The sequence below is a fragment of the Metopolophium dirhodum genome, chromosome 7, assembly GCF_019925205.1.
Source record: "Metopolophium dirhodum isolate CAU chromosome 7, ASM1992520v1, whole genome shotgun sequence".
Lineage (NCBI taxonomy): Eukaryota > Metazoa > Arthropoda > Insecta > Hemiptera > Aphididae > Metopolophium > Metopolophium dirhodum.
In genome coordinates this window covers 38,416,952-38,428,563 of record NC_083566.1, presented here as the reverse complement: position 1 = coordinate 38,428,563, position 11,612 = coordinate 38,416,952, and the positions used below count along the sequence as shown (strand labels likewise).

The window sequence follows — 11,612 nt, the reverse complement described above, 5'->3', positions numbered from 1 at the left end:
CACATAATAATAGACGATGAACAATTAATTGAAAATAAATATGGGGAAGTGGAAATTCAAAATATTAATTCAGATAATAGTATGGAATCTGATAAACTGACTACAGAAAATAAAGAAAGGATACAATCAGACATGGAAATCCAAGAATCTGTTTCTGATATTTTTGATGAATCTAACATAATAAAAGACGATGAAAAAAATATGTTTAGTGAATTTGACGATATCGGCTGTTGGCCTGTAAATATTAGTCAAAATATACGAACAGAAATTATTAAATGTGGCCCCAAAAAAGTGTTTGATTTTGAATTTCCAAAGAATGATCTCAATAGAAAGTTTAACGTAAGCTATTATAACCGTGTTATGTCTAACGGAGAAATAATTAATCGTGTGTGGCTTGTTTATTCAATCAGTAAGGATACTGTTTTTTGTTTTTGCTGCAAACTATGTCGAACAAGTTTACCAAGTAATTTGAATAATAGAAGTGGATTGGTTAGTGAAGGAATAAGTGACTGGAAACATTTATCGGAAAAATTATTTGAACATGAACAAACTTCTGCTACTTGGAGATTTGTCAAAAAGTTCAACTAAAGCTATCTCATTTTTTGGTGTAGTTCAGAGAATTTATTGTTTATTTTCGTCATCCACTGGCCGCTGGGATATTTAAAAAAAATATTGTGATCTATATACTTTGAAACCACTATCAGAAACTCGTTGGGAGTGTAGAGTAATTAGTGTAAAAGCTCTACGTTTTCAATTACCTAGTGTAATTGAAGCTTTGGAAGAAGTGTCAAATACAACGAATGATCCAAAAACAAAAAGTGAAGCCCATTCTTTGGTTATTAATGAACTAAATAGCTATGAATTTGTGATAAGTTTAGTGATCTGGTATGAAATTCTGGTGGAAGTAAATTTTGTTAGTAAGAGTTTGCAAAGTATAAATATGCATCTGAAAGTATCTATTAGTTTGTTAAAAGGACTAATACAATTCTTTGAAAAATATCGTAATTCAGGATTTTATTCTGCAAAAATAACAGCTAACAAAATTTCAGAGGACCTCGATATCAATAAAGAATTTAAAAAAACCCGTAAAAGAGTCAAAAAGTCACATTTTAGCTACGAAGGGCCTGACAATTCAATTGAAGATGCTGAACTTAAATTCAAATATGACTTTTTTAATACTATTGAATTGATTTAATAATATTGATCAAGCACTAAATTCAATGAATGAACGATTTCTCCAATTTAATACATTCAATAATAATTTTGGCTTATTGTATGAAATTGGACAATTAAAAAATATGAATAAAGAAGATTTGATGAAAAATGGCAAAGATCTGCAAAATATTCTTTCTGATGGTGATTCAAAGGATATTGATAGTATTGAGTTGTACGAAGAACTAACAATTCTAAGAAACATTATTGATGACAGTAAAACGGCATTACAAATTTTGTCATTACTTAAAAAAATGATGGGTTCTTTTCCAAATACTTATATTGCATTAAGAATTATATTAACAATACCTGTGACATCAGCCACAGCTGAAAGAAGTTTTTCAAAGTTGAAGATTATAAAAAATTATTTACGAAATACAATTTCGCAAGATAAACTTTCAAAACTCGCATTGATATCTATTGAAAATAAAATAGCAGAGTCCCTCGATTACAACGATATAATTGATATATTCGCATCACAAAAAGCAAGAAAAAAAACATTTTAATACTATAAATTTGAGAAAATAAAATTTTGTATTTTATAACTATACGTATTTTTAAATAATAAAATTTTTAAAAATGATTTACTAGTAGTTTTTATTTTTTAAGGTAAAACACGTGAAAAAATATAATATATGCTTTATGTATAAAAAAGTACTTAATCACAACCATATGACCATATCGATAGTCTAGCGTACAGATTTGGTAAGTGACATTATATATTATATTATAGTAGTTTGTACCTAGCAGTTAGCATATTTTGCCCGGGGCCTCGCGAATCCTAACGCCGGCACTGATTGTATGTACTGAGTTCGCTCCACTTTTGTAACATTTCATCTCGATCAGCACTGGACCTAAGATAAGATAGATTTATACTTGTTTCCTCGCACATAGATTCCAATGATATCCACGTGATCTATACATATAGGTTAAATTTTGTTTTCTATCCATAGGCGATAGGCTTGCGCAGAGTTTCAAGACCGTACCAGCGAACATTTTACAGACGGCCACTGAACTGTATACTATTGAACGCGCATTGGGAAAAAAAACTGTCCCACCCTAGTAGGCTGCCATTTTGATTCTTCTCATAGAATAAACAATACAAATTATCTGTGAAATATGCGATAATTTTTGTTATCATAAAAAGTAAAGATAGCACCCTCGGCTAAAAGATTTTAGCCGTGAATACCACCGGTGTATCAGCTGATATTTAGTAGAAGGTATAAGCTAATAAAATAATTCTATCAATGACAAATCATCGATAGGAACACAACGGAATCAAAATGGCGGCCCTCGATATAGGGACACTTTTCAATACATGAATTATATACAATGCGCCTTCCATAGTTCCATGTATAGAGTTCAGTGCAGACGCGACCTACAGGAACATTTAGTTATAATAATTATATAATTTATAATAATAATTTATAATTTTATATATTAAAATAATATTTAATTTTATCATACAATTAAATATTTTATATAACATATTTTACTAACCAATGTTTGGTTTATGTCATTGATTTAATAGGTACTATATATAAGATTATATATAGGCATAAGGCTATGTGATATATTATAATTTATATATATATACCCAGGCCATGCAGATTTACTACCTAATTCATCAGTCCAATGTAATTCAAATTATTCGTTTAAACATCGTCACCTACTATTACCTCTATTAACTTCAATAGTTCAATATACTATTTAATATATAATAAATTAATAACTAATAAGTACCTACCTATCATTAAATAATTTACGCATAACATAGGTAGGTAGGTACCTACATTAAGTACTATTTTGCATTTAATTTCTAAACTATGGGTTTTGTTTAATCGTAAAATACAATATTGTTCTATGTTTATAGTTATAATTATTAAAACTTAAAATGTAAAGTGGTAACATATTTCTAATAAAAATGTTTAACTTCACAATCCATATAATGCCATATAGGGCAGGCGGCTATAGTCTGTCTTGACCTGAGGTACGCACACCTAGGTTAGGTTAGGTTATAGCCTATAGGTATGTTTCTATAATTCTATCATATATATTATATTTTCTGTAATATTGTATATACGTTACTTGTGCTTTTCTCAAATAGTCTAACGACTCTCTACTCGTTATTTTGTCCCTAACCACAATTTGTTTATTATTTCCATGACTTCTCAACCAATGGAATACCGTTTCTCAGATTAATTACCATGCTCCCTATGTTCACTGCTTGCACCAAGGTCTTTTTAAAGTCGTCTATGGATACTTTTTGGGAAGCAGCTAGCATCTAAACCAACAGATACGATTTTGTGATATTATAGTTGGAATAAAATAATAAAATATTACAGCAGAGCTACGGCATTAATAACTAATGTCGTATAGACTCATAGCTTCGTGGGTGTCACAATCGATGTATATCGTGACTCGCGATCATGAATCAAGGCCCTTGATAATATTTTAGTTCATGGTGCCGTCGTCGTGTCGATACATAAATGATAAATATATTAGACGCTGTCGTTCCATTTCATGAACGCAAACCATCTCTACGACGAATACGTATAAAATAATAACCAGCGGAGCGACGCACGTTATCGGACTTTTTTGTATTTATATATTCTTTAAATGTCAATGGTTCAACCAATTTTAATTTGTTATTAAGTACTTATATGCACATCCATATTATCCTATTAATATCATAATCATTTCTTACAATGGTGTACCTGTTAGGGGGGAGGGCGTCTAGTTACCTAGTCATTCATATTATGTTACTATATGTTATTAACTTATACCAGCTGGCAGCTACTGGTGTTACAAGTTATTATAACTTGAGCTGAATCAATATGAGAATCAATCATATAATCGACTTGTTGATATATCTAAGTAATAATCTCAGTTGAACACAATCGCTCACAATATAAATATTTAATTATAATAATGACTCTGTGATGACTATTTTTGATATATACATTTTAACTTTTAAGTACCTACTTACCTAACCGGCTAACCTAGATATTAACTAGTTACAACACGTTAACACTACAGCTGTACACCAAGACTGTAGTACTGTTTAGGGCAATCGACTATAAAGTCTATAATATAGGCATAATATATAGCCTAGGAGCCTATTGCCTATTGCCTACAGCCTATTGGTACTTACAATGTAGACAGTTGTAGGTACCTTCCTATATTTTGTAAATCATTATTATTATAATTTAATTTAATTATATAATATATGACCATCGGCTAAATATATATCTTCAAATATAACAAAAACCAGGAAGTCGTTCTACTGTGTAGTAGGTGCAAATGTATCTATACCTCGTCATTGATAGGTCCCTGCAATGTATGTGCTAAATTTTAATTCAATATACATTATGATTGTACATTTGTGCAGCCTATACCTTTAATGGTCAATGAAAAATGATTTTGAGCGGAGATGGTCTGTCAGCCTATATTTCTAATGATATATTTTTATTTTATTTTTATTAGAGCCTCAATTACTAAGGTTATCGTCTTACAACAGTAATAATATATGTATACGTTTACATCATGATACTAAATATAACAGTATAGATTTTTACAATAGAAATGACTTAGAGTATAGGTACCTAAATAGTTACGCCCTAGGCCCTTTTAAATATGCCGCATCTACCCCCCCCCCCCCACCAAAAAAAAAAAAAAAAAATTAATCGACTATATTATCATCATAATTTAATAATTTATACGTATACGTATATTTTACATTACGATTACAAAAGTTTAACACGACACGACGCAGGCCCACAGAGTTAACCAATGTGTCAAATTCATGGATTTATTACTTTATATTATGACTACTATTTTTAAATATTATATAGTATTAATTTATGCGGTTCATAAATGCATAAAATATTTATATGATTTTTTTTTCAATTTCTTACAAAATTTTCCACCCCCAAAAATGTGCCACCCTAGGCGTAAATTCGGCCCTGTGCCTAATATAATAATGTCTAATATACTATATATTATTATAAAAGATGAAAGAAAAAAAGAAAACATTAAATAGAATTTTATAATTTAGTTATTTTTAAGAATGTTGTGATTAATTAATTTATATCACTATAAGGGTGTGAATTTGTTTTTATTTATTAGAGCCTCGACTACAACTAAGCGGTTATTGGCTTACATTATTTCAACAGTAATAAGTAAATATCTATATTTTAACTCAATTTTTTTAATTATTTATATAATTGTACACAAATTATTACAGACCCAATTTACCTATAAATAGGACAAAGGATTTTTTTTTTAAAGCTGATATCTTAAAAAAAGAATGAAAATGGAAATATTTCGTATTTAGAAAATCTTATTATAAGAGATGATAAAACCAAAATGCATTACAATTCACAATAATATTACAAAATAGACATTTCATTATTGTTAACATTTCAAAATAAATAAATTGTGATTAATATTTTAGCATACATTCTTAAAAATTAGGTGCATAAATATAATATAGGTATTATAATATATTACCTGTAAATCTTCATAAAATTTATTATAAATATCCATTTTTTGAAGATCTTCAGCTAGTTTTTCAGCGGTTAAATGTAAACTTTTGTCTTTTAGTTCTTCCATATTTAAAATTTTTTTTATGTTATTTGGGTATTAATAGTACTTAGGTACAATTAACCAATCGAGTATAAACGTTTACAATCACAAGGTTTTAGTTATACCTACACGTATGCGCTTTATATACAGGCTGCAACTTAAAATTTTATTGTAGTTATTGATGCAATAATCAAAAAATGTCACCTTGGCAACCATAATGAAGCATTGTCCGTATTTTATTTCTACATAGACTAGTGTATTTTAGTTACCTATAACTATTTGTAACACGCTGTGGTGATAAAATATGTGTAAAATGTGTATAGTGTATAGGTATATAGGTATATAATAGCTGCAGGTATAGTCGTATAGAAATAGTTATTACAATATTGCGTACGAAACTATTATAATATTATATTATACAATACTACAATGTATTTGTTTTAAAATATTATTTAAATTATTCAGTGTTATAATAGATACCTATATACTTGCAATGAATATAAAACTTTCATTCAAACCTTACATTCATATCATAGTTTATTATTAATTATTAACAACTAACCATCATAATATAATATAATTGAAGAAAAAACGTTAATAATTGGTTTACTTTGATAAAACTGATACAAATAAACCTAGGTACCTATATGTACTTTATATAATGCATAAATGTATAAACGTGGATATTTAATTAGTTGGCACTTCGGAAGATTGCAATGCGTTGAATTTAGGCACTGAAAAAAAAGTATTATTATTTATTAGTTATTACTTATTATCTACATAACAAAATTGAAAATATTATATTATTATTAGCTATTAATTTATTATTATTTTAATGGCTTACAAATTATTAACACTAGTAAATCCCTCAATCTATACTGCTATTCTTATTTATAAATACATATTAAATTTATTATCTTTATGCGTTCTATAATTATTGAGGGTTTTACAATTTGTGTATATATTTGACTACATAATAATAATTATTATGATACTATATTTTATTACAGTGAAATGTGTTAAGGTTACTTCAATATTGTAAAATTAAAATATCTTGTTTAGGTATTAAAAGTTATATGAAACGTTTCATTTTGTAGTGAATTGTTTTAGTGTTTTATTTTGATTATTTAAAAATACCAAGTTTACTCCATCACTATCAATAGGTACTATACTAGATACCGTACTAAATACTAGCTTATTACATCGTGCAGATCAACGACGCCCGTTTATAAGTACGTAATTTTAATTACAATTAATAATCAAAGATTAATTAAAATATTCATTGGTTTAAACAAAATATATTAGGTATATATTTATATAAAAGACTATAATTAGATAGGTGTATGTAAAAATAATAATTAGGTATTTTATTATTTAAGAAATGTTAATAAAAAGTAATATACGATAAGACTATAGTAAGACTGCTAAAAAAATTGAGTCTTTAGTGTTTCCGTTTACTAAACGCACTGCAGCGATGGCGGTAAAATTCTTTTGTCTTAGTGGATCCGCCGCGGTGGAAAAAATTGTATCCGGACTCATTTTGCCGTAACCGCTACCGCTGCAGTGTGTGCGGACCTGTGATACTTTTTTGTAATCACATAATCATATTTGATATTTCAATTCCATCTAGGTAGGTACTTAGTACATATAATTTGAATGAATAACATACTCACCTACCAAGCTAGCTTATAACATAGTTATTTTACTTATTGATTATTAAATATTATCAGTTTAGTAAACACGGTGTTTCAGTGTTTGCTATTTTTTTTATCTTTAGATATAGCAATATAGTGTAGGTAAACGTATAGGTACGTTGAGATATTGTTTACAAATTAATTACAACAAATTACATTTTTTGTTTTCAAGAAAACAATCATCTATAGATGATATAAGCGATTATAAGCGATTTAAATTCATAAAAATGTTATTACTGTAAAAATATTTACTGGCATAAAAAACAATTTTAGAATATAAGCCCCCATTTGAAGTTTTAAAATTATCTATGAGATTCAGGTTATTTAACAAATTTAATGATAATTTGTATTACGATATTTGTTTCAAAATTCAAACTGTTAGATGCTAGCCGAAAAACAATGTATATACTGATCAGATGAGACGTTCGTGAAGTTGGCCTCGCTATATTATGATAATTACACCAAAGTTATACCAATATTTTGCAATTAATTTGCAACTTGAGGAATTCGATTCCGGCGTAACCAAGAGGTTGCAAATTTATTCACGAAGGTTGCCTAAAGTTGCTAAATTAGGTATATGAAAAAGGTTCGAGGTTGATCCGATGATGTGGTGGGGCTATCTATAGATAAAATGGTCGGTATAAAACGGGTTTAGGACCACTTTGGGCAGTGTATTATTGAAGAATATCATAGATATTGATATAGGTACAATAACGGTACGGCCTTGTCCATTTTCCTCCAAAAAAAGGTTGGATTCAATTTTCCTCTAAATATTATAATATTTAGCTGACATTTTAGCCGGCACCTCTGCACCAGTGTTGTGTACCTACCGTATTATAAAGTGAGTGAGTAACAGTCAATAACATCATAACGTCATAAGTTGTATTAAGTCTAATTACGATATGTATATATTATGTTATATTGTGTATCAGTAGGTTCAGAACATATTATATTCTAAAAATGAAATTAAACAATTTTACGAGCTGGGGGGGGGGGGGGGCTCAATAAAATTCTAGGGGGATATAACCCCCTTATACCCTCCTCCTATTTTATTACTATGAGTAGGTATTGTCACCGATTATAATGATAATTCGTATGGTTACATTATGAAAATGTGAAAAAGATACACAATGTTCGATATTCTGGGCTATTTCACAAGGTGATGTAATCGTATAATCGTATGACCTGACAAATGAAAAAACTTTTGTTCTAATGAATATTTAAATATTTTTTTTTTATATAATTAATTTATATTATTTTTATCTTTATCTTTTAATACTAAAAATAAAAAATTAAGTTTTGTTAAATTGTTTTGGAAAAATTCAAAGTAGCCAATTTGTAAACCTAATTTTAAAAAAAATGTCGATGATAAAAACATTTTTTCTAGTCAAGTAGTTTATTTTTTTAAAATTGTTTAAACATCATTATTTTTAAATAAATATAAAACGTAATAAATTTTTTTAAATATTCTTTTTGTCAATTTTTTAACATAAGTAAATCTTAATTTTTTTTTCATCCATATCATTTTCATAATTTTTATCATGCGTTTAAGTAGTATTAATATTTTATTTTATTTGTCAGGTCTTTCTGTTTTTTTTGTCATTTCTTTTATTAGTATTAAGTGTACATAAACCTTATTTTTATGCTTAATTTTTTATTGAAGGAAAATGGACAGTGGAGGAAAATGGCTTGGGCCAATGGTACATGTACCGTACCTATAGGTACCTACTTAAGTTCAAGATATAACTTGTTTGTATAGATCATATTGTTTAGAAAAGTGTACTAATAAAATATAAATACATTATTATAATATATTTACTTTGTTGTGGTTTCAAAAATGTCGTTATTGCTCTGTAGCCACGTTTTCCATCGACTTCGTAGTTCACATTTCTTATCATACCATTAGGCTCTAGAAAGCTGTACGATCCTCTTACGTAATCACCGTACTTAGATTCCCAGCGATGTGTTACAACGCCTGAGAGCAAGTCATTGATACTGTAATGAAATTCGTAAGCCAACTGTCAAACAGACCATATGGTGAATAAATACTTCCATTATTTTAATAGTAGTTATTGTTTTTTTTTTTATTGTTTACATAATGATTCATGAGACATGAACTAATGTGTATGTAATAAATACAAATACCTCATTTTCTTGAATTGGAACGTAGTAATTTTGAGAAAGTGTTGTTGGCCATAAAATGACAAATGAAAAAATGATCTAAAAACAAATCGATAGTTTAAATAGTGTACTAAATGTACATGTGTCAAATATCTCACGCGAGTGATCTATGGACTACGTAAATCGTCATCTAACTATTATTTTTCGTTCGTTAACAGCTAGGTGATTTCAAATGTATGTTTAAATTATTATTTGTTTAATATTACTTATTAGGTAGTCTTTAGTTTTAAAAAGAAATTAAATATTATTGCAATCGAGCAAATTAAACATTTTGTTGTCGTACGTAACCGATAACGAGACAACGAGTCATATATTGTATTATTGTATTTTTTGAAATAAAATTGAAATTGATTTAATTATCTACTGCTATTCTCTTTTTAATATCTATATCGTAGGTATAGGTAGGCGTATACGCGTAGGTACAGTTTCGTTTTCCTATAGTTTTGAATATTAAACTTATAAATTATAATATAATATAAATATTACACATTGAATATTGATATTGTACGTTACCTGCAGGACGATCTTCATCTTCTCGCCAAAAGTTAAATTAGGGCTTCATTGATTGTCGGCTGCCAATTCAAAACTATATCGAAGCGGTGTCAGTCCAAATGGTTTTGTTTTAATGAATCCATGTCTGGGCGTCGGGCTCACAGAAAATTACACGTTTGGTATAATCTATATGTACCTACCTACTGGGGAAATGATAAAGCAAGAAGTGCACTTGATGCCAAATGTCAAGGTGATTATTAGATCATCTTGAACTCGCGCATATAAAGAGAATGGTCCGAGTATGGGTCCTGGCGCATACCGCTATAGGTAACATTGATGCGGTCTACAAAACGCCCCCGCGTTTTATTCTGCACCGTGCATAACCTTTATATATTACTATATTTTTTTTTTTTTTTTATGACCAATTATACCGTGACTGCAGTTTATACGTAGACTGCAAGTGTATATTATTTAGTTATAATAGGTGGTGGAAATATAATGATTAAATGGCGTATTAATGTGCATTTATATACATAAAATAAAAATAGTATAATATACTATTCACATTTCACACGTATTAATTATTATATGTACCTATAGCAATATAGGTAACGACCTGAATAGTATATAATATATATTATGCTATATTTAATATATTATGTTTGTGTGTGTGTGACTGTGACACTGATACAACATAAACCGGTAACCTATGGCGGCACGTAAAAAGACTTAAGACTGTACTTGTTTATAGAGTATAGATAGTAAACATATATTAATACACGGACTCAATCTACATTATATAAACATGAAATAACGTTTAAAACGCGTGTTAGTACTATTACGTGACATTAAAAATGCCATAAGTAAAATATTACTATTTATAGTTACGCTCACTGCGATCGTGTAGGTAAATAAATTCATAATTAAAATTATATAATAAAGATTTAAATTTAAAAAAGGTAGGTAAGTGAATGTCACTCTGCCGTACAGTAGGTTACAAGTGGGTCACTGTATAATGGATGGTATTACATTTGAATTCAATGATATAATACCTATCCTTGTATACGAGAATCGATTCTGCAGAGCGGAGACGATTTGTCAGTGTGGATATTTTATATTATATTTATATTGTAATTACTTATTTATAAATTCATACAAATTTAATTTTACTTTCTTATAGATATTTTTTTTTTTGTTGATAAAAGTAAACAAACTTTTAAGGGGTCTTGTATTACATTTTAAAATTTTAGATTTTAAAAGAAAATTTTTTAGAAATTCCCAATTCAAAATAGTTAGTACATTTTCGCAAGGCTGGGCATTAACGAGTTAAAAAGTTAAAGTTAAGTTAAAAAGTTAATTTTATTTTAACTTTTTAACTTAACTAGTTACTTTTGGCTATTCATTAACTTAACTGTTAACTTATTAAATTTCTTTCTTAATTAACGT

The 11,612-nt window shown here is 28.3% G+C and overlaps 1 protein-coding gene across 2 annotated transcripts; it reads right to left on the bottom strand.

Moving 5' to 3' along the window:
• Window positions 1-3,399: 3,399 nt before the first annotated feature.
• LOC132949277 (cuticle protein 19-like) lies at window positions 3,400-10,751 on the bottom strand. 2 transcript variants are annotated; one of them, XR_009665073.1, is made up of 5 exons: window positions 10,188-10,751; window positions 9,639-9,713; window positions 9,313-9,511; window positions 5,725-6,533; window positions 3,400-3,496 (listed from the first exon to the last, which is right to left on the bottom strand). XR_009665073.1 is itself a non-coding variant. In XM_061020082.1 (4 exons), the coding sequence occupies exons 1-4, from the start codon at window positions 10,203-10,205 to the stop codon at window positions 6,487-6,489; spliced, it is 339 nt and encodes a 112-aa protein (XP_060876065.1). In that variant the 5' UTR covers window positions 10,206-10,751; the 3' UTR covers window positions 5,620-6,486. The 2 variants fall into 2 exon arrangements, 1 of the variants encoding a protein (XP_060876065.1); XM_061020082.1 differs by lacking the exon at window positions 3,400-3,496 and having other exon boundaries at window positions 5,620-6,533.
• Window positions 10,752-11,612: the final 861 nt, after the last annotated feature.